We start from the raw sequence: 24,257 nt of genomic DNA on the forward strand, positions 1-24,257 counted from the left end.
AAATAAATCCCTCAGGATTTTTTCAAGTTTATGGACAAGTATCCCCGGCCAATTTGCCTTGAGTGCTTACTGCCACTCTATGCTGGGGATTTAATGTCACCCGTTGTCAAAAACGTATCATCTGCTGCACCCTTCTGGACGTTGCCAGCACAGCACATTCGCCAGAAAATCGCAAACAAAATCAGGCAGGATTACGGAAGAGTTTTCATCCGCAAAGATGTGGCTTCCATTGTTTCTAATAGAAAATGGGCATAAAAATCTCCCTGTTATAAAAATCTCCATGGTATTTACTAGCGGATGTACAGTGACTTCAGAATTCTGCATCTATAGTCTCTAACAGTTGCTAACTGAGAACAGAGCAAGTACCGCTGTCGTGGCCAGAGCAAGCAAGGCTTGGCTCTGCATATTTCGTATCCCTGCTCATCATGTCCTTCTGCACCTCTTGGTGACCCCGCCTCTCTCCTATATCAAACTGCGAAATCTTCAGGTCCTCCATGCCCTCCTCACTCCCAAATATTCCTCTAATCCTGCCTCTTCCCAACCATGTCCCCATAATCTCCCTGTGAGGTACTCCTGCTTCCATAAGGACAGCCCATCTCTTCCACATCCATGTGTACAAGGTGGTGTTCCCGGGATTCACCTGTACATATGCTGACATGCCGATTGAAGCGTACAGACCTGCTGACTGGCCAAGCAGAAACGAATGGTGTTTTCTTCACATTTCCCAGTATCCAGTACAAATGATTGAGTCTGATTTGGTAATCCATCCAATTCAAGGTTGTTTGAATGGCCACACTACGGTAAAGGGGGTCACAGCATGGGAGAATGATTAACTTCATCTACTTGCCTTATTTGTTTGATGCTGCCTCACCGCAGTGCGAGTCAATAAAACTTTGTGCACCGACACACACAACTTCCAGCACCCGCCAACTGGGCCAAAATGGGGATTAGCAAAGCTGCTTTTCTCTTTCTTTTCTTGCTCAGCTCAGGTAAGAGTCTTTGCCTTCTGCTTGGCCAGGTGAGATGGGGGCCACATGCTTGCATTTGTGGAAGGTAGGTCCCCAAATCTCTGTGTCACCACTGACCTGGACAGTGATGGATTTCGATCTTCCTGGCCAGAGAGAGTTGCTGTTGAGCAAAGTTAGAGCTGTGGTTGCTCCAGCGTTGTGTTTGTTAGAGACATCAGAGGAGCAACAGCCTTGGTGTCTGCATGGGGAGCTAATGGCTCCCTGCAGACATGGAAAACTGCCCCAAAGGCCCTCTACAAAACCCATAGCAGGCAGTGAGACAGCTATCTGTTTTCAGTGAGATTTGGATCAAATGCCAAAGCTGTTTTGACTGCCAAGCATTTCTAAGCACAGTGGTCCTGATTTTCACCCATTATGATAGGATTTTTAAAATTTTAAAATTAAATATTTAAAAAAAAATTAAAAATTTAAATGCTCCTTTATATTCCATCAATTTCTCATTTCTGTTGTCAAGCACTTATAAGAAAATGTTCTCATGTTTTCTGGAGGCAGTAGGTAGAAATTGTTATCTTCAATAACCTAGACCATCTTCTGCAGCAATATGTCTAGAATTCTTTACAACTCCAAAAGAAGATAGGTATTTCACTAAAGGTAATATATGAGTTTCAAGCTTATTTACAAATTCTGTAAATAAATATCCCACATGTAGTATACATTTAAATCAGATTTCAATCAGATATCATACTCTCTATTACTTTAACATTGCATATCATTGTACGGCAGTTAAATGATTTTTAGAAAGTACTGGTAAAAACATATCAATGCAGTTTCTATGACTTTCTAATAGCTCAACCATTTAATATGTTAGAATAACAAGGACATATCACTCTTTGGTTGTGCTTGGTTATAAAAGACAGCTGATAAAGTTATTTTTGTTTGCTTATTGTTATCAGCTGTAATTCACTTGCTTTAAAGTGATGGTCCACAAAACTGCCTGCAAACCATTTTTTATGTCTTCTGGATTAGTACTGATCAAGTCTGGAAAGATACATATGTAAAAAATATATTGGTTTGCTCATGTATATATTTTAATATACAGTTCGATTATCATGTGTCATGTCTGGGTTTATAAAGACTTGGATTTTGTCCAGACTAATACATTCCCTGATGCATTTTATACCTATTGCATTCTTTTGCAAGTTTATACTTTGCAGTGTTTTTCAAGCATCTTACTTTGCATTTTCTTTTCTGTTATCTAAGCTTCTGCCAATTTGTGTTGCCTTTTAGCTTAGACATGTTATCCAAAATCTCACACATTTGTTCTTAATCAACTGAAATATATCTTTTCTTTTTTTTTTCTTTCTATGGTCACTGAGAAGGAATTCTATCCAAAGTAGAGCTCTTTGGGCAAACATAAAGTTTTAAGAAGGGCCAATAAAATTTGAAGGGTAATATTTTCCTCTTCTGGTCCCTGCAGTTCTGGAACAGTGGCTTCATCTTATGAAGAAAATCTGTATGGGTAACACTTGTTTGCTGAATCCATCAGGAGAAATTGGTAGGCTATTGGTACTTCACGTAGTCCTACTGTAACTGTAGGATTAGATATGGGAGGCCTCAGTGTCAGGGATTTCTTAAGAGATGCAGATTTTACAGCACTTAACTGTGCAAACAGTCACAGAAAATAACCCTCAGGCAATTAATCATCTTACTTTCTTTATTAGCCCAAATACCTTTTATTTTACATGAATAGGAGGTAGGTGATGGAGGACCTTTATGTCATGGGAATTAATTACACTGGAGTGATTGCAGTGAATTGAGCCTAATACGAGTGTTTGCATAACCAAAAGATACACACCTTTACTTGTGACAATGCTGCACAAGATTATGAATTTCCTGTGTCCACCAATAATAATCTAGCTTGAAAAATGAAATCATTAAACCATATCACCTTTTCAACCTTGTAACCTGGTGCTGGATATACAAACAAACTTTTGTAGAAATTAGGAACATAGAATGTTATTTTTTCCATGTAGAAAAACAGACTCTTTATAGACATGAAAGGAAAAGAGCAATTAGATGTCAAACTCCATTGAGAGCAACAACATTTTAGAGATAGGTGTTAAATGTATTAGCAGGTACATCAAATAAAGATATCTTATGCACCTGTAGCTTTCAGATATGATAATACTTATTTGTTAATTTAAGATCTTGGGTTAATTTGTTGCAACAGAGATGCAGCCTGGCAGTTTCATTAGTAAGTTTGCTCAACCCATTGCAAAAGAATAATGGTGGATATCATAAAAAGCTATATAGTCATCTTATGATTGAGGTGAGAGATCTTAAGACAAACAGCTGTTCAGTGACCAAGAAAACTGTAGTGATTGTACAGTCCACATGGGAGGTCATAATCTCACATTTTCCCAATTCTTGCTTCTCCAAAACTTTAATATTGGTATAACTTCCTTTCATCTTTCTCTGACTGGTGTTTGTTTGACATCATTTAGTCCCTCCACTGTCTCTCATTCTTGTTTCACATTTCTTGTTCTCAGATTTAAACCCATGCGTAACTCCATCCAGAGGTGCTTTTCTACATCACTCTTCCGCTGGTTTTGTCCTGTAACGTGTTATAGTGATACAGCTGTGATTGTGTCAGGAGACAGAAATTGCCTCAGAGTTTATCATCTTTTACACAGAATTACACAAAATAAATGATGCCTTCACCTGTCAAAGCTACATGGAAAATGGGATTCGGAATCACAGATCTTCTTAACTGCAGCATTCTCATCTTTTAATGCCTTATTCCTTTCCTTCCCCTGTAGTGAAGGGAGATATACTGGATAACTATTTAAGAACAGATGGTATTTGGATACTTACTCGAAATAAACAGTTTTACAAGACAAATAATGAAAAAGAATGTGCAGAGAAATGTGAAGCAGAGGAAAATTTTAATTGCAGGTAATTTCTGTTGAATCTTAAAATTATATTATTGTGGGTGTCTGCATATCAATATTTTCCTACTGTTGCTCAGAACAAAATCCCCACCCTGCTTCAGCTCTGCCTACAGCAGCATCCCCCATGCTTTTGCCTTTAGCTTGTGGCTTACTTCTACACTTATGTTAACTTTGATTCCTTCTCAATTTCAACAGGGCCTTCCTATTCACCAGGAAAAAGCTACAGTGTTTAACACTGGCTGAAAATGCCAAAATGACAGTGACATTCAACAGCACGGATGCAGTTCTTTTTGAGAAGAAAAGTATGTGCATAGTAAGATGCTACACATTTACATGTTAACTATTTTAACTTGCATTCTCTGCTGCAGTGCTAGAGTGAACTGTTGCGGGTGGTGACAGTTTCAGTGGAGGGGGGCCTGCACCCATTATGAACTGGGCTGAAAGTGCCAGAGAATTCCATATAGAGCATCAAGGTTCATTATATTTGAACTTATATTTCACTCCTTTAGTCGTGTATTATTGGGACCAGGCAGAATAAACATTTATTTTGTAAACTGTTTCGTTTATGCTTAATTCTTACTGTATGCCAGCCTCAGATAAATGTCTGTCTGACCTGTGAGTTTGAGGCTAAGAGCAATCAAACTTTTGGGGGCCATCATGTGACAAACATATTTTGATAACTAAAAATTTGTGTCTTGAAGGGATAGTTACATGGTGCTCGCATTGCAAATGTGCTTATGAACAGTGCATTTCAAATGATCTCCAGCTGCTGTTGAAAGACCTTCCTTTTTATCCCACTAATAGGATAACATAAGCATATATTTTATACTTATCAAAAACAGATATAACTTGTTATATCTATTTTCTTAACTAGAATTTTTTAGCTTTATACGTATGCTTCAGGACTTTTCCTGTGTAGTCGCTAGTAGCTGGTAACTGATTTGTTTTAGAATACCTCATGAAATCACATATTTGTTTTCATGCACAAGAGGTTCAAACATGCTTAAAACAGAGTTCAGTATGAACTGCTGAACTTTAGAGTTGCATCTGCACATTCTCAGCGTTAAGAGATGCTGTGTTGTAACACCGTTGAATTTACAAAGCCAATTCCATTTCAGTTTACCTTCTGCAATGTAAAAAAGGGATTGGGAAGGACTACAGAGGAACAGAAGCTAAAACTTGGAGGGGTATTCCATGCCAGATGTGGGCAGAAAAAAGACCTCACAACCCAAAGTATGACCTTACTTATGTTTGTCTTCATGTTGTTCTGAATCTTTTCCAAGCTTTCCCTACTTCATGATAGAACCACAGGTCATAATGAGTTGACTAGATTAGCTAAATGCAAAAGACTGTCATAGTCCTTACAGGCTCTAAGCTCACTCACGATTGGCAACTGGGGCCTAGGGAGAAAGCTACTAATAATCATGGTTATAGAATGTATTTTCAGATTTCATTTATGGGTTGCAATAGGGAATCTGTTTCTCTCATTTTAATGTGAATGAATAGATCTGCTAGCTTAGCAACTTCCCTTCTGCTCCACTAAATTACTGGAATTAAAATAATTTTAATACTGTTACAGTTATACTCCTGAAAAACACCCCAAAGCAGGGTTGGATAGAAACTACTGCAGGAATCCTGATGGGGATGAAAATGGACCCTGGTGTTACACAACAGATCCCTCTACAAGATTTGATTACTGTAACATCCCAGAGTGTGAGGGCCAGGTCACGCACACTGGAGAAGGTACGTTTATTACTCATGGAAAGAGTGTTTGAGTAGGTAATATCATTCCTGCTATTTCTTCTTGCTTTATTATTGCAGATTGGTTTCAAATGTTAATTTGGTTCAAGTTGGAACTTAAGAAGCTGTCAACACAAAGGTTGTTTTTCTAACTGGCTCCAGTTATTAAAGTAGCTTTGTAAACATGGAGGACTTGAACTTTTTTAATCATTTTTGATATTGTCCTTCTTTTAACCCCAGTAATTTATTTAATTTTAGCAAGAGTAAAAGTTGACCCAAGTGCTGTGTTACGTACCAAATTCCCATTGCTATCCATACATACAGATACGTGATCAAGTCCTCCCTCCAAATGACACACATCCCTAAAGCTTTATTCATTTGGCTAGGCTGTAATGCATGGTCTTCTGGATTCCTTCCATCATTAGCTGGAGCAAAACCCTCCTTTCCTTTCAGTGTAGTCTTGCATGTAGATCAGGATCAGAATTCATGGGCTAGCACAAACCTTGCTTTGTTTTCATTCTGCTTAGCCCCGACAGTGGAGTGCATGCGATGTAATGGTGAAGACTACCATGGAGAAGTTTCCAGAACAGAGTCTGGGCTTGAATGCCAGCGCTGGGATGCCCAAGAGCCTCATATGCATGGATTTACCTTGAAACAGTGAGTCGCACTCAGTGCTGAATTCTTTCCTGCAGTGTCTGGGAGTCCCTGCCTGCAGACAACCTAATTACTACAGCTGGCCATAGCTGACTCACAAGGTTCTCTTTCATTTGCAATGCACAGCTTTCCAGAGAAGGATCTGAAGATGAACTACTGCCGTAATCCCGATGGCGAGCTCCGGCCCTGGTGTTTCACTACCAGCCCTACTAAACGCTGGGAATATTGCAACATTCCTCGTTGCAGTGAGTCTGATTTCCTAAGATCACTTTGGAGGGTAGCTGTTCTCATTCAAATAGTGAAGGGAGCGTAAATACAAGAAATCAGAGTTCTGAGTAACCTGAGAAAATTCTTGTGTACCAGGAAAAGTGCACAGTAATGAGCAGAGTTACTCACTAAATTTCTGTTACATAAAATCATGTAAGGTCAGTGAGGATGCAGGTCTCACAAAGTACAATAATGTCAAAGATGTTACGGAAAACTTAATTTTTCTTAAACCACCTTACTTTTCAATTTACCTGAGAGACAGGGCATTCAGGTTAAATCAGGTGCTAGTTTTCAGCTGACCTGCTACTTCATGTAAAACACCTAAATCACCATGTGGCCATGCTGAGACATTTTACCTGGATCTGGCCAGCACAGCCAGAACTGCCTTTTTCTTATCAAGACATGAATTCTGAGAAACAAGTTCAGGCCTTGGGAGAAAAACCTGACTTAACAGTGAGCTAGCTTAACCCATTAAGCTGAGCACGCTAAATCTGGACAGTTCCAAAGCACTGGATAGCAAGATTAGCATTGCTGCTTGGAGAACTGAACTGGACTTTGAAAAGTTGTTGTAGGTTTTATCTCTAGAGCTTGCTTTCTTATGCTTCTGCACTTGCCAGTGCTCTAAGTATCAGCATGTGTTTTCTAGATATAGTTCACCTCATCGTGCTCAATTACAGATGGAAGAAGGATTATGTATAGACTTCTGTATGATATTGCGAAAGTTACCATAGCCTCTCCATTTTGTGCTTAAAACTTAAAGTTTAAGGAACAAATGCATAGGCCAACCTTTCAGAGTCATACTTGTCTCCCTGTGAAATACCGTATATAAGGTATATATAATAGGTATGCACTGTAGATTCATTTTCTGTCTGCCTTCTGCAGGTTCTGTGCCTCTGATTGTTACTTTTACTTGCTTTGTTGTTCCCTGTATTCCCAGAACAATTCACTTTCTCCCACTTCTCCTTCCGCACCACTTTCCCAATTCACTGGCTCCAGAGGCTCAGCTCTGAAGGTTGTTTTGCTTTCTCTCACAATTTCTTCTTGTCCCTTTCTGTGTTTCCACCTTCCCCATGTGTATTATATTCATGCGCTCCCTTCATCCCACTTGTTTCTACAAGACTGTACAGGACTACTTACCGCCTTTCCAGCTCTGCACTTCAGGGGACTGCTGGCACAAAGTCTGGCTTGACCCAGCAAAGTTATTTACTGACCGCTGCAAAAGGGCAGACACAGGACCCCTGTCTGGCAGCCCAACTGCTTGTGAGAACGTACATTTCGGTTTTGCCATGGCTTCCCACAAATGTCACCTCTGCTGAAAATAAAAAACGCACTTCCGATGTTCTGGAAAGAAAAGGTTTCTTAAATATATTTGAAAACAGGAATTAGCAGTGGTTTTCTTTTCCTTTTCTTATTTTATGTTTTTTTTTTAATCCTATTACAGCTACACCTCCCCCAGTCTCTGGCCCGGGCTCCCAGTGTCTTTCAGGGAAAGGAGAAGACTATCGAGGCAGGATATCCATGACTGAATCAGGAAATGCCTGCCAACACTGGAACATGCAGTTTCCTCACAAACATGGCTGGATTCCTGGCAGATATCCCTGCAAGTACGCTGTACCTTGACTTTTTATTTAATACCGAAGAATACAGTTATTCCTTATTGACTCAGGTACAGAGGAGTACAGGTTTTACACCATTAAGTTGACAAGCTGTTTTCTCACCTTTTGTCAACCTCAATACTTCCATTCAGGTCTTGCTCTTCATTTTTTTCTGCATTCCCATTCCTTTTTTTTTTTTTTTTTTTTTTACCAGCTGCTTTATTTACGTGCTTTGCCAAGAAAATTTAGACCTGATGATCCTTGAGGTCCCTTCCAACCTGGTATTCTATGATTCTATGGTGCTGTGATCACCTGTCTTCTTCACTGCAGAGTTACAAGTATTTACTATTTTAAAGTTAAAAATCTCCTGGCTGTGTTTTAGCACACTTTCAGTGTGTTACTCATTCGATGAGTAATGCTCCAGGGTCCAAGATGCTACAATACATCCTCAAGCTCCAAGGTCAGAGGAGCTGGGTTTGTGGAGCATTATCAGTAAGCAAGGTAGCTATGACTGACCAGGCTTTCAGCTCAGTATCTTGATCCTAGGGGTTGATAAACCAGTCCTGCAAGGTTTCCTGGGTATGTGAAACCCTGTCCATTATCACAGGGCAGAGAGCGATGTGCACCAGTGCTCATATGCACCCACTTTCAAGACCGGTCTCTGATATCCAGCCTTGCCTGGTTCTTACCAGAACGGTCAAGTGCACCAACGGTTTGTGTTTTGAAGTTTTTGTATCTTTGCCTCAAAAACAAGAGCATTGGAAAAGCTCTTCATATATCATCAGATTTCAGACTGTAAATTTGAAGGCTGCTGATTAGTTTCAAAATAGTTGAGTGATTAATTTCCAAAAAGAGTAAATGTAACCACTGAGTTGTGCATGTAGTAGTTGTTAATAGTAGTTGTGTTGCACACAACTCTACTCAAAGAAATCCAGAGATTTAAAGCTGTTGTTTCTGTTTCAGGGGCTTAGAGGAAAACTACTGTAGAAACCCTGATGGAGAAAAGAGGCCTTGGTGCTACACTACCATGAGCAGCGTTCGGTGGGAATATTGTGCAATTCCCCACTGTGATGAGACAGAACAAGTGATTGCTGGTATTAGTAGTAGAGCATGTTTGAGCTAAGGACTTTAAAACAGTGAGAGATTTATTGTTTCTCATTGTAAACGTGATAAATCTTTTTTTTTCAGTCATTTTGTCCTGTTGTTAATGCAGTTTTTCTGCTTGGTATGTTACAAAACCTGCCAAATATTGGGCTTTCAATGGTTATGGAAGTGCAGTGAAGGACATAAATCACCACTGACCTAACAGAAAAAATACAGGATAAAAGAAGTTTATTTTTCTAATGTTCATTTTTTCCCAAAGGTGGGGCATTTTTAGCAAGTTAATTGAAAAATTAAAAACAGGTTTAAAGACATGAAAAAGGGCTAAGTAAAAGGAAACCCTATTTTTGGAAAGTAGCCACAAAAGAGAGGACAGAGGCTTCCAAAGTAATAAAAATATCTGAAACAGCCATTCATTTAAGCACAAAAAATCACAAGAAAATCTTAGTGCAATCACAAGCATAATAGAGACATTAAAGTTTAACATAGCCTCCATTTTATAAATATACCAGGGGCAAAATCACTAGCATCTAATCTTTGAGGACTTGCATGTGAACTTGCTGATCTTTAATTCAAGCATATTCACGTATCAAATTGAGACAAGTGGTGAACCCTCCAATGAATGACATCTGACATATGAAGGTAATCTGTGAAAGCTTTCTATGCGTCTTTGGAAATGCCCCTCCACTTTTCTGGCTGGCCATAATGCTCTCCCTGGAGGCTGGCTGTATAAACAAGTCATTCATTCTTGTCATCCTGTGTGTTTGATGCTTTCTGGTGCCTACTCAGTAAGAACACAAAATCATGATGCAAAAGACCAGTTCCTGTTGTTCATTACAGATGTGCCTATGAAGGTTCCCCTGCTAGAGGAGTGCTACCGAGGCAAAGGCCAGAGTTATCGTGGCACAACTTCCATTACTGCATCAGGAAAAAAGTGCCAGGCCTGGAACTCCATGTTCCCACACAGGCATGAAAAAACCCCCGACAGATTCCCAGATGCGTATGTTTATCTCACCTTTTCTTGCTTTATCTGACAATGACTATTGCTGATTGTATTATCTTTGCACACCCATGCTTAAAAACACTACCAGAGGATGTATCTATGAAAGAGAATTTTTCAAAGATGCAGAAACACTTTCTGTTAGTCTCATTTTTAAATGTCACCTTTTCCTTTTGTTTAAAGTCTGACTAAACTACAGCTGCGTACCTTTAATTTTAAATCTGAGCTTCTGTAACCAACACCAGGAGACTTGTATCCAGAGTCTGTGCACTTGCTGAAATACGTGTTTTGTTTATGAATTTGAGACCTTTGTGATGGCTTTTCTACTAATTTCATCTGGGGAGAACACAGCATTCATGCTGCAAAACACACAGTCAGATATACTACAATGAGAGCTACCATTTAAATGTTCTTTCGAGTTGGAATTGGGCACACAGAATTGCATACACTGAATTTGCCCCTTGATTTGTCTTTGTCAGACTAGCAAAACTGGACCAGCAATGACTTAAGAGAGCTGATCATAGTTACTAATATGCCAGCTCTTCATAAGCATAGGAAAGCAACAAGATGACAATTGCTAGGAAATCCATCATTGTTTGGTGGATTTGTAATCTGTATAAGCAGGAAGGTTGATAGTTTTCTATTCTTTTAACTTTTTTTATGATGTTACCCTCAATTAAGTTTTTGGAAATTTTCAGTTATACTTTGGCATCAAAAATACTGATGTATTGAAACTGGAACATCCTCAAAGGGGATGATGTTTTCCACAGACATCTAAAGAAACTGAAGTTAAGCTGTGAAAACAAGGAATTAACATGTCCTAGCATATTAAGAAAAAAAAAAAAGTATTCCAGGTTTTTTATTCTGTGCTGTGATTCAAGGTGGGAAAATACTGTCACTTTGCAAATTATTGCCCCCCCTGCCCCAGCAAGCATAGGCATGGGAGTGCTCTACTGAATTCCAATTCAGTAGAAGCGTTTTGTTTTGGCTTGGTTTGGTTTGGTGAGGGGGGGGGATGTTATTTGCATAAATACTTATTTGCCATTCTTGTAAATATGAGAAAGAACTCTTTGACATTTAAAAATAAAGAACTTGGAAAATCGTGATTGGCCACTAACAGTATGGATCTTCCTGTATATTTATTACTAATTCATATATTCACACAATTGTATGTGCTTATTCATATATACTTAGAAATTAAATTATTTGCATATCAGGCATTTAGCTATTTTGAACATTGACATATTACGGCCAGAATTTAAGCCAGTTGTTTGATTAGGTTTCCTTATGCATAAATATATTCATGACTGCTGTACATGTGAAATATAACTCTCCACTCATATTGCAGCCATAAATTTTTTGCTGGTAAAGGAATATCTAGCAAAAAGTAAAAAAATAGTTATTTATTTCTACATAGTACAGATCCTCATCTTTTTTGGCAAGGTATTCATATGATTATTTTCAGTCTTATACACCATGACTATTGTATTGATCTTTGCAGTGATCTGAGGGACAACTATTGTAGAAATCCCGATGGTGATAGCAGCCCATGGTGTTTCACCACTGACCCCAGTGTGACATGGGAGTACTGCAATCTCAAGAGGTGTGAGGATCATACACAAGAACACATACCAAATGACCCCCCTGCAACAATGGCACGAAACGTTGGCTTGACTACACCCAACACACCTGGTAACAGCTGGTTATGTCACCTCCAGTAGAGTCTGTGGGTAAAGGAAATACTAATCTATTAAAACTGTTCTTGAGTAGGGCTGCAACATAACAGTCACATCCTTTTTTTAGTTTTCAGATTTATACTGTTGAATTTTGCAGCAGGTACTCTTTAGTCAGCTCATATCAGTAGCCTGTATCATTTTACAATACACTCTGTAGGATATCTATTTCATTTAGGGGAAAAAGAGGAACATAAACAAAATTTCTAGTGTTTCTGTAGATGCGTGCTACTGAAATACAATCATAGTGAAGGTTGTTATTATAGGAATATTGCTTGTGCTGTGCTTTATGTTTTCAGGAGGTTGACCTTAGCTTGTATTGTTCATAGGCAACCATGCTTTGTAAAATTATGCACCAAGAAAAACAACGTTTCTCTCTGTCCTGCTTTCTTGCTTTCTTAAACAGTCCCTGTTGGTCAAAGTGGTGTGACATTTCTTAATGTATAGCAGATCTTTCAATGGATTATTTAATTTGCTAAAGAAGGTGCCAGGGTTGGATAAAAGAGATGTTCTTAAATGGAGCTGTGTACTGTTACTCGTGTGCAGCAGAAGTACCTGAAGCAATGTTCTTGGAAGCAAAAACTGTTCTTTCAGTCCAGTGGGCTGCGAAGTCTGAAATATGCTCTCTCATGGAAAGTGCTTACTGATACCCACTGAGCAAGGATCTTGGAGTCTTTTCAGATACTTCTAACATGTTACAGAAAAAGTTTATCCTGAATTTCCTTGAATGTTCCTCCAATTCAGTTACTCTGTACATCCAGGAAAACATCCACCTTGACAAACTAAGGGATTCCATCACAGGGTACCTTTTTTTCTTTCTGCTGTAGACACTAGAGAGTATGCAAGTGCTAAAAGTACTTACTCTGGCTTGTTTCTGCTTACCACCACCACATACAGATTCAGCAGCTAACAATCGTTTCCTTTTCCTCTTTTTTCACAGACTGCATGAATGGTAACGGTAAAGATTATCGTGGCACAGTGGCAAAAACTGCAAGGGGCAGAACTTGTCAAGAGTGGAGTTCTCAGAAACCTCATAGCCACAGATATTTCACTCCCATGACTCATCCAAGAGCAGGCCTGGATAAAAATGTAAACAGCTCCTAATGCCCTTGGAGTCAATGAACATTGTCTCCCTTCTCCATGATGCCCCAGTAATCACTTCAGGTTCAGTCTTTATAGATAAGTTTAAGTGTATCTGGAAGTCACTGAGTTGATAGCCCAGACCTATAACAGCGTTGAAGAGAGAAGGATGCATTTTTACATTACTTAGGCTGTCGGTGCTTCAAGTACAGATGTATGCCATGGGGTTTATGCTGACAGGCAAGCAGCACAAAAGAAACCAGACAGCACTTCCCTGCTTTGCAGACCCCAAAGTGATGCCTTTTGTTGTGTGTCACAAAATAAGCAGGTTTCTGGCAAATTCTCAGAGGTGACCTAACTTGCTCTCACTGACTGAAAGAAGGATTAGGCCAACAATGAATGTTTTAGTGCAAAGCACTTGGTCATCCTATGTCAAACTTTACTTAAGAGGCTTTAAAAAGCACTAGAGCTAGGTGACTTTTGATGTATTAAGAAAATAATAGCAATTTTATCACATTTTCCTAATTTCACCTAATGGGTTTGAGATACAGGAAAGACATTTCTTTTTATCAGAGGAAATAGAAAGCATTTAACATCCAGTGGAAACGTAGCTGGGGGAAATAATTCAAAGTTTTCATTTAAAAAACATGCACTTACAGACTTCTTCATTCTGTGGCTAACATTTGGAGTCTTCATTCTCTGTTTTTGTAATTATTACAGTATTGCAGGAATCCTGATGGAGATGTAAATGGTGTTTGGTGCTTCACAACAGACCCAGAAAAAAAATGGGAATACTGTGAAATCCCACGCTGCTGTAATTATCCTTAAAGACTCTTCTGTCCTCCGTTTCTACAACTTGCTATGATGGTTACAAAATGTTTTCAGTCTGACCATAAAAAACGGCAGTAGGCGGTAGCTTTAGCTTTGAATTTAGTTCTGTATGGAAGTTGGGCACAATCATGCACCTGTAACAGTTAGCCAAAGGTTAGATAACCCAGTGCTAAAAATCATCAGTAAGATTTCATAGATAATAATCTGCATGCATTTTACTGTCAGTGAAGCTAAGCACTCAGAGTTGCTAGCTGAATTTTAAATATTCAGTGAAGCTGCAAAGAGATATTCCTTCCCTGGGCTCCTTGATGTTCATGCTAGCCTTTCCATGTACTTTGTGGCAGTACTAATGCCATCACAGCATGCTCATACACTTTTCCTGTTAGTTGCAAGCACAGAGATGACATCCTTTGAAACCCTTTTCATTCTCGACTGGCTTAAATTTTATTCTGATAAGGATATTAATCTGTTCCTAGATATTTTGCCTTTCTTTTGGGATAGGGATTGAATTTGGTCCTGGATATTGTAGACAGATTTTCTTACTGATTTTTTTTAATTATTTTTTAGGGACGTTACTCAGTGCATTGAGCAGGTGCAGTGTTTGCTGAAAAATTTAGCACTGAAAGAGACTTTACCTTTTTTGGTCTCCTGGCACTGGGCATCAATAACAGCTGTAATGCTGTTTGCACACCTGGCAGTCATCTTGCTTGCTTTGCTCTTCCCTTCCTTGCCTGCATTTTGATATAGTTATATTTTATGTATATCTGGCAGGGATATGGAATGTTTATTCTTCATCTTATGTGCCATTATTACAACAGCAACACCTAGAAGCCAGGTCCCTGCTCTGTTGGACAATGCAGCAATACAAAAGAGTGACGAGTGGTCACTGTCTTAGAAGTATGTGACATTCTTCATGCTGGCCATTTAATGTATTCCTCTGTGCAGCAGTGCATTGTGATTGTACACATTAATTTTGTTAACCACACCTAATTGCTGCACAGACAAAAAGAATAAGGAATAGTACACAAACAACACATACCACAGCTGTAAAATCCTGCTCCCTGGAACTGCTGTGGTGGAGCTTCACTTTGACCTCTTTTCAGAAGAACTTTTGAATACTACATTTTTAAATTAAGAAGTAGGGGAACCTTATAGTTTCTTACTTTTGATTACTTTATTAATTGTCTCATACTGGCACTAACAAATTTACACTCATTGCTCCATATGGAGCTCTGGAAAGAATTACACAAGTCCTTATGGAGTACCCAAGCTCAATCCATTTTTAAAAGCTCAGAGAGTTTCAAATTAACACGAAAGTAGAATGAGGGCAAAATTAAAATATTTTATGACCAGGGGACAGTCATATTAATATGACAAGGGGACAGACTTTATTTCTAATTTAAGGATTGTTTTGAACTCAACAAAGGTGTACACTGTAATGCTCTAAAAATTTAGAAATTGTTATTATTGTCTGGGAAAATACTCTTCCACTTTCTTTAGCTCTTCAACTTCCCTACTGATTTTCTTTTGGGTGTGGGTTAGGGTTAGAGTTTTACTTATGCTACTTGACTATGTTCAAATACTTGACATAATTAGCAATTTTTTCTAGGTAAATTAGTAGTTTCTGATGTCAAAAGTGGTATATTAGACCCAGGTTTAAATGCTCAGGTAATGATAACATCATGGAGTCTAAAGGTTCAGATTGTTTCTTTACCCTTCTTTTCTATTAATCAACGTAAAGAGTGAAGATAAAAAAATGTCTGATGCCTTTCTCTTTCCAACTGATAGCACTGTGGATGGCATTACAGTACTGCTTTAAAATTCTCCATTATATCTTTTCTTATTCTGTAGCTTCTTCTGAGAATGAATGTGGTAAAGTCCTAGTGAGGAGTGAACGAGCCTGTGAGCAATATAGCATGTGCAACGCACCCCCAGGGTCTTGGCCTTGGCATGTCAGTCTCAGGACAAGGTACTGGTGTTCCAGACTGTATCACCATCCATGGGCGCTAGGTTTTCACAAAGAACAGGCATTAGAAAGAAACTAACAGGAAATAATTCATATGCTTCTGGAGACTGGCCTTGGTTTCTATATGAAATGCCTTAGCAAGTAAAATACATAATGTCCACATATAGTTACTTATTGGGTCATTAATCCCTAAGTCCTCAACTTTCTCCTGAATCTCTAGAGGGCTAGCCTGAACTGCAGACATCAAGTAAACCCTTTTTTACTGAAATGGGGAAGGAATAATTCCCACTGAGGACAGTGACAGTTAATTGTATTCTGCAGTGGGGGATGTAAGCCCAGGCATATAGCCACCAGACTGTAATGTGCATGAATGGATTTGGATCACTCCTTTTTACCCAGCATCCTGTCTGTAAATTGGTGCTCTGACCACCCTGGTTGTGTTAGAAGCCATAGGAAGACCACCATTTCTCTATATAGAAGACAACTATGCATAGCATTTCCATAGTCAAAATCAAAGTGGCTGAACAGGAGCTGAAGAAGTGCTTACAGAAAGACTAATGAAAATTTCTATAGGGTTGTTGACAGTCACCACATTAAATATTATCTCAAGAAAAGTTATAAGCCCATAGTAAGGTTTATTTAAAGAACTAGTCCAAAGCAACCCTACAAATCAGAAGATGTATCCATTTATGAACTGGTCATCAGGACAAACTCATGTGAAATTGTTAGGAAATACAGTGTTTTTTATTAAGTTTCTGAAAGCAAGTGTGCCCTGCTGCAAAAGTTTCGCCTGTGTGTCAAATTTTTTTCATGTTTCTCCTTCTAAAGAAGGTAAAGCTTGTCCTTTGAAAATCTACATTTGAGTTCTCTTGCCATTGGCAAAAGACACATTATGACTGGTAAAAGGTTTGAATAAGGAGCATATTGCTAATTTACTAATATTTTCCATTGTGCGCAGCATAGATGGTGGAGAATTGTCTTAATGAATGTCATTGTCTTCTCTATTCTAGTACCAATGAGCACCATTGTGCTGGCACTCTGATACATCCACAGTGGGTCCTTACTGCAGCTCGGTGCTTGCAAGAGTGAGTATCTGCTAGAATGAGTGACAGGCATTTCCCAAATCTGTATGAGAAAAATCGACAGAAGAGCAAGATGTACTCAATAAGGTGCTTCCTTTGCTCCTTATTTCCTGTCTGTCTTGCCAGAGACCTAATTTTTATCTTCCTCTCTTGTCTCAGTCAAAAAAAGTAGCAGAGCACAACTAGGGTTACTTCTGTTGCCTGCCCTCCCCCCACCCCAAAGCATGCTGAAAAGGGTGCTAATGATGTGCTGGTGCTAATTGCACTTGGTAAAACTGTGGATTTGGGAGTTGTGAACACTGGGAGAAGGTGCCACATTATTTACAGGCCATGGGATTTTTCACCATCATAAAAATCAAACTGTTAAAAGCTCCACATTTTCCTTCTCCCCAAGAATAAATGAGGTCATTCATGTTCAGAAGCAGCAGACCTACTATCTTGTTAATTGCAGTTCTCCAGGGAAGTCAGGAGTCCTTGAGTGCCATTCCTGATAACATATATGGATGTATAACCTTGCCACCCTTGTTTCTTCCAGGTCAACTGAGCCTTCTTCCTACAGGGTGTTTCTTGGAATACAGGGTCTCAACACAGCAGAGCCATCCCTGCAAATACAAAGTGTTCAGAAAGTGTTAAAGGAACCAAGTGGAGCAGACATTGCTTTGATGAAGTTGAACAGGTACCATTTCAGTCCCAGTTTTCCACCCCTAACACCTTTATTCTGTAGTCACAAGTTAGATTAACCTGAAGTTAGCTCTCAGGGGTGGTTGTGGATGGTATGAGAGAGTGTGAGAATCCCTTTGAGTACTAGTGTGGGCATCTGTTCAAGGGTGAACTCTGAACATCTCTTCTGATGAAGGACCCCTTTGGCAGAACCCATGCTATCTACTTACACAGTTTAAGGAAGGGAAGGATCACTTATGATGGGAAGGATTTTCATGAGGAATTCCCACATCAGAGGCCTCTGAGATAGAGCCAATGTCTACTCTGTGTTTGTTGCAATCCTATTTTAATCATAGAATAGTCAGGGTTGGAAAGATCACCTAGTTCCAACCCCCCTGCCATGGGCAGGGACACCTCGTAATAAACCATGTCGCCCAAGGCTCAGTCCAACCTGGCCTTGAACACCGCCAGGGATGGAGCATTCACAACCTCCCTGGGCAACCTATTCCATTGCCTCACCACCCTTACAGTAAAGAACTTCTTCCTTATATCCAATCTAAACTTCCCCTGTTTAAGTTTTAACCCATCACCCCTTGCCCTATCATTACAGTGCCTAATGAAGAGTCCCTCCCCAGCACCCCCATAGGCCCCCTTCAGATACTGGAAGGCTGCTATGAGGTCTCCACGCAGCCTTCTCTTCTCCAGACTGAACAGCCCCAACTTCCTCAGCCTATCTTCATACAGGAGCTGCTCCAGCCCCCTGATCATCCTCGTGGCCCTTCTCTGGACTTGTTCCAATGGTTTCATGTGCTTTTTATGTTGAGGACACCAGAACTGTACACAGTACTGCAAGTAGGGTCTTACAAACGCAGAGCAGAGTCAAACGCTTTACACAGTCCAGGTAGATGACATCAACTGCTCTACCCCTGTCCATCAGTTCTGTAGCCCCATCATAGAAGGCCACCAGATTCGTCAGGCAGGATTTCCCCTTAGTGAAGCCATACTGGCTGTCACCAAGCACCTTGTTGTTTTTCATGTGCCTTAGCATGCCTTCCAGGAGAATCTGCTCCAAGATTTTGCCAGGTTCTAGGGTTAGTAATGGGTGAGATACTGTATGTCATCTGCAGTTTTATCATCCATGTCACAAGAGGAGAAAGGAATTTTTTGCAGCATCATCTTTGCCTGCTTATTTACTCATCCATTCGTCCTTCCCTCCTGCCATGAAGTCCCTGAAAATGTCCATGATCTCTGAGACAAGGATGATATAAGTCAGGCTCACACCACCTACAAGGGTTACTAAGGGCTGGGCTTGGATTTGTGCATGTTCCTGTATGCATCTAAGGGGTAACCAGAGATCAGAGATTAGTGCTAAAGCAGTACGCTGCAAACACACTCACACTGAGACTGCACCCACAGAAACATCCCAGAGACTTTCCATTGCTGTAACTAACCCCTTTATTTTTTTTCACTAAGTGACTAATCTTGCAAGCATCTGTACAGTTGTAGGGCACTATCAGCTTCTCCACCCTTCCCCACTGAATATCTATGCAGAGCCTTCTGCGAATGAAGACTGAACCAGCTGATGGTAATTTTAATAAGGATCTATTAATTTTTTTTGTTTGTGTTCCAGTCCTGTAACAATTACTGACCGTGTCAAACCAGTTTGCTTGCCTGAAACCAGTCTGATGGTGAAAAGAAACACAGTATGTTTTCTAACTGCCTGGGGGAAAACGAGAGGTAAAGCATGTTTGGTGCAGTTGATAACTTGGGATTTTCAAATCCTATCAAAAAATACGTGGTTTATTTCTTTTTTTTTTTAATTATTTTTATTTCTTGCTCCTCATTGGTCACATACACTGAATTCATTGAACAGGAGAAACAGAGATGAAAATTACCACCTTTTATCCCTGTCTATTTAGGTCTTTCTTCAGCTTAGGCACATACTATATTTGCCCAAATAAGCACAATACTCAAATAATGCCCTTGCCTTTAATTTTGATCTTCAGATATACATTTTTTTAACATCTGACTGAAGCTTGCATTTTATTTCCTCTAATCTAAACATTACTGTCTGCATAAGCTTCTGCAGGGACCTACATTCATTTCAGACTGAGGATATATGGGCAAGCGTCAGCTTAAGACCTTGTATCTGAGATAAGATTGCACCCCAGGAACCATGAAGCGTCTAAATCAGACCTTACTCAGGTCCAGCCACCTTTTGGGGCAAAATGAGTTCAAACCAAACGTTTTTAATGTTAATAAAATCATTACCAGATTTGTATTCACAGTGTAGCTTTAAAAACTGTCCATGGGGTCTCCTGCTGCCCAGCACTCGCTCCACCTAAGCTGTGGGCTGAGAATACCCAGCCTTCTTTGATCCGTTTTTTACTACAGTAGGAGGCAATTCAGTCAAATGCCCTCACTTAGTCCCAGCTTCCATGTACACACTTTTGGCCTTGCTGAGCTACATGCAAGCAATGCCCTTCCCATCCCATTTGCCAGACAACACCTTATAAATACTCCACCTGTGAAACAAAGCCAGTGGATTTTTCTTTGTGTGTGCATCCATGGAATTAAAAGAAAGAAACACAAATTAACAGAACATGTCCCTGTCTCTGAGTTTCACCATACAAAGCTTCCACATAGATTGCTGTACCTTTGCCCCTTCTTGTGTTACTTAGATATAAAACTGATGCCATGAAAATAGTGCTTAAGAATAATCTCTCTATTATTAGTGCAACTCATCAGCATTATCAAGAAACAATTTTCTCCAGCATAATCAGTATTTCCAGGCTTTCTTCTCACCTATTTTCCCTTTCTTGCCTTGCATATTTTTCTTTTTGTTCAGCTTGCCACACGATGGCAGCTGCTTCCTATGTTCTAGTGATCCCAGCCACAAAAAAAGGGTACAGGCTAGATTTCTGGAAGTGCATTAGGATGGAAAACTCAACAGACCATTGCTGCATTTAGGCAGTGGGAAAGAGGGTCTTGCCATGTCATACAATTAGTTCATGAGCTCTGCAGGGAAGGGAGAACAGAGCCAGAGTCCCACAGCTAAATAAACTGTGTTTTGGGAAAATTCAACCTTGGCATCAGGAAAATCCTCCTTGTCTGGAGAACACTTTAGGCTTGAAAGAATTCACATTAAGTAAACCCAGGTTAACATTTTTCACCCTGAAACAAGCCACTGCTACTGCACCATAACGGAAGCCTGCAAACTGGCACAATGGCTCAGAATACTAAGAATTTGATTTCATTTTTTAGTAACACTTTGCAAAGACCACTGACCTCTGCTTGTTGAGGTAGGTATGATCCAAGTACAAAATAGATTTAATAAGGCCCCCTCAAGGAGCTCAGAGACTACAGTAGAGATGAGGGTGGATCCCAGTCTTTTCATTATTGAGGCTTCACGGGGTCAAAATGCCCAGGCTACCATTTATAACTTATATTTTCTTGGTTGTTCCAAAAGGTACCGATACAGACAACAGATTAAAAGATGTTGAATTCCCCTTGCTTGAAAATAGAATATGTAATCTCCCTGAATTTCTGAATGGAAGTGTCAGAAATCATGAATTTTGTGGTGGATTTACCTTTGGAATCATAGATAACTGTGAGGTAAGAATAATCTATCTGTGAATGTAAGCAGCTCAAATGACAATTTGTACTTTCAAGGCTCAGAAATAGCTTCAACAACTCAAGGCTTCTGCCTGAAGTATAAAAATTGAGGCTTACTTACCATGTTTTCTTCACCCACACAGTTAACTAGAATAGCAGGAAGATTGTGTAGGGCAATTTTGCCTTCCTTTCAGAACTGCACGTTGGCATATTCTACTCATCGTAGCCTAGTGTTGTGAATGCCCCACCTCACTTGAAATATACTTCAATATACTACCGGGACTTCCCTTTATTCCTAGAGACAGAGGGGAAACTAGTGGCTGATTCTGGTGCAGCCTGGAGTTGTACCACATCTTCATTTAATCCCTTGATTAAATAAAGCTTGAAGTGCTTCCAGTTTTCTCAGTAGGTGAAAAGACTTTTAAAATGTGGTTTTCTTAATGGAGGCTGTCATAATGGGGGCCTTTCAATAAAAAAGCTGGTAACCACTTGGTGAGAGTCAGAAAGAAAATGTTGGTCTGTCTGAGCATGTGTTTAAGACTTTGCAAGCAATATCTTTGACAGTGCATTTATTGATAGTTTTACAAATTATTGCACATAGGTATTCATATCCTATGATACCTGCATTTTAAGGAGCAGCATTACAACAATTAAACTCATTTTGACCAGGGTGAAGTAGGTCAGAGGATGTGGAAAATCAAGAAACTTCCTTTTTGTGTGCGGCATTGGCCTCACAACAATCTTGGGATATTCCTACATCCATGACTAGATCTTCAGATGGTAGATCTTCAGAGCAGGGGAATGGCCTGGGTGCTTGGAAACGGCTCTGGGGTTTTTAAATTGCTTTAGTCCAGCAGGTCTAATAAAACACTCTTTCTCTCTCTACATCCCTTGCCTCTGTCATTTTGAGGCCTTCAGAGTTACCACAATATTATTCCTGCCAAACATTTTGCTCTTTGCGTCTAGTGTCTCCATTAGATAAGTCACCTTATTCTCTCTTTTCCTCCCTAGGCTGAAGCTGGAGGACCTTTGGTCTGCCAAGATAAGGACAGATTTGTCCAGTATGGAGTCACCTCTTGGGGACTGGATTGTACCCAGCCATCAAAGCCTGTTTTTGTCCAAATTCCTCGTTTTGTTTCTTGGATCAAGAATGCAATGGTTGCCCACTGAAGCTACATGCAGGCTAGCTTTTCTGGAAAGCATTCCAAATATGGTTTAAAATTGTAATAATTCATAAGAATCTTAAATAAATATAATTACCGGTTGAACTGGATGAAGTAGTTATTGGAAAGAAATAGCCAAGTTGGCCAATTATTACTGTCTATCAGTGTGTCTGTGTTGTGCCTGGTAAGTCAAGCATGTTGCATGTGGCAGCAGCTGTAAGGTTCCTACTTCACCTGCCTCCTAACTCATGCTCCAACTCCTAAAAGTGGCTTCTTCTTTGTTGAGAAACCTGCTTTTCACCTTCGTAAATGCAAACAGCTGGCCTATCTCTGTGTACAAGGTCTTTTCTATACAAGAAACTTTATCCCAAATCAAGCCTGTCCCTCTACCCATCATTGGCATCTGCTCCCCTTTCTGTTGGTGCTCCAGGCACTGCCTAATGGCAGTTTCAAGTATTTGTTACCATCTTTTGCTAGTAGATGCTCAATTGTGCCTGCTGGGGCTCTGACAACCTAGATGATACCATTGCCTGCAAAGGTTTTGTACAGTCTGCCCCTAATTCACATGTCGCAGTAGTACAAACGTGTGCAGCTGCATACTCCTCATGGAACCTGGCAATCCCACACATTTGTCACCGAAATGCTGCTGCTGTTTCATGTAAACCAACAGCTGTTTTTCTTGATTTCAAGGCTTAAAAAATGCCGTTCTTGCCAGACACTCTTGTCAGTGTACCTTGCCATACTATTTGGTTAGATTTGGCGTAACCATCAGTGTAGCTCTTCCTCTACATTAATAGATGTGACATTTTTCATGTCACTATGCATCACATTTGGAAATTGGGTTTCATTCCCAGAAGTCCATGTGATTCATTAGCAGTCCATCCTCTTGCTACAGGATGTATTCAGGGGCTGAAGAATCTCTTTCTTTTGCCTTCACTCTAAAATATGCTCTGAATCTTCTTTGACTTGGTTCCACAGTTATTTGAATCTTTTCTGGGTGTCATTTTGTGATTTGTTTTTTTTTTAATTTAGCTTTTATGAGAATACAATCTGGAAATCCTGCATTATTTTCTCCAGATGACAAAATGACTGCCATTTCAGCTGTCTTCTTGCAGCATAGGAATTCTTGATTTATTATTAATCTGTCCTGGTTTGGCATATAGTGAAACACTACTTCTGGCAAGGCTTCTTGCATTTTCCGGCCTTTTGATGTGTCTAAGTAATAAATCTATATTTATATTTACAGTGCAACTTGTTAATACTAGGACCGTGTCAATACATTGTCATAGGAGTTAGGAAGCTGGACTCTGATTCTGACAATAAGACCAATACTTTGTCATCAGATGGCACCTTGCACCTTTGGCACACAAGTACCATCCTCTGTTTCATCCATGCTTTTTCGGTCTGCTTCAGTGCACTGTATATTCTTATTCTGTCACAGCTGCAAAAGGACCACTGGATTTCTTTGGTTTCCTGTACCTTAAGCCTGTAGACAACTGCAGCACTTCAAACCTTTCAGAGTGCTAGAACTGCATTTTCTTCTAGAAGTTATTTTATGCGAGATGTTACAAGACTAATGGGCAGCTTGTAACTAGGGAAGGTGTTGCAGACTTTGACAAAAAGGTTGGGAAAAAGTTATGAAGATAGCTCCAGTTGCTGACAGCACTATCTGTTTAAGTCTCCACCCCACCTTTGTCTACCTTCCACCTTGCTCTTTGTGATGAATCATATATTTCTGCACTTTCTTTGGCAAAAATAGAACAAGGTATGCTACAGTCTTTTGGACACATATGTAAATGGAGTATCTTTCAGAAATTTACATTACATTAAAATAGAATAAGAGCAAGCAAT

General features: G+C 39.7%; 1 protein-coding gene across 2 annotated transcripts; it reads left to right on the forward strand.

Moving 5' to 3' along the window:
- The first annotated feature begins 860 nt into the window (after positions 1-860).
- Positions 861-22,782, forward strand: LOC133278553 (plasminogen-like). Of its 2 annotated transcripts, XM_061471450.1 has the most exons (19): positions 861-989; positions 3,788-3,923; positions 4,115-4,221; positions 5,038-5,152; positions 5,499-5,662; positions 6,187-6,316; positions 6,440-6,558; positions 8,022-8,184; positions 9,139-9,269; positions 10,117-10,276; positions 11,778-11,968; positions 12,950-13,098; positions 13,810-13,903; positions 15,772-15,889; positions 16,897-16,971; positions 17,504-17,644; positions 19,259-19,365; positions 21,098-21,243; positions 22,255-22,782. In XM_061471450.1, exons 1-19 carry the CDS (start codon positions 941-943, stop codon positions 22,411-22,413), a joined length of 2,454 nt encoding a protein of 817 aa, XP_061327434.1. In that variant the 5' UTR covers positions 861-940; the 3' UTR covers positions 22,414-22,782. The 2 variants fall into 2 exon arrangements, with proteins under 2 accessions (XP_061327434.1, XP_061327435.1); XM_061471451.1 differs by lacking the exons at positions 12,950-13,098; positions 13,810-13,903.
- The last annotated feature ends 1,475 nt before the right edge of the window (positions 22,783-24,257 follow it).

Source organism: Pezoporus flaviventris, unplaced genomic scaffold (genome assembly GCF_033815535.1).
Source record: "Pezoporus flaviventris isolate CSIRO_AGI_PZ_B2104156 unplaced genomic scaffold, CSIRO_AGI_Pfla_v1 ptg000066l, whole genome shotgun sequence".
Taxonomy (NCBI): Eukaryota; Metazoa; Chordata; class Aves; order Psittaciformes; family Psittacidae; genus Pezoporus; species Pezoporus flaviventris.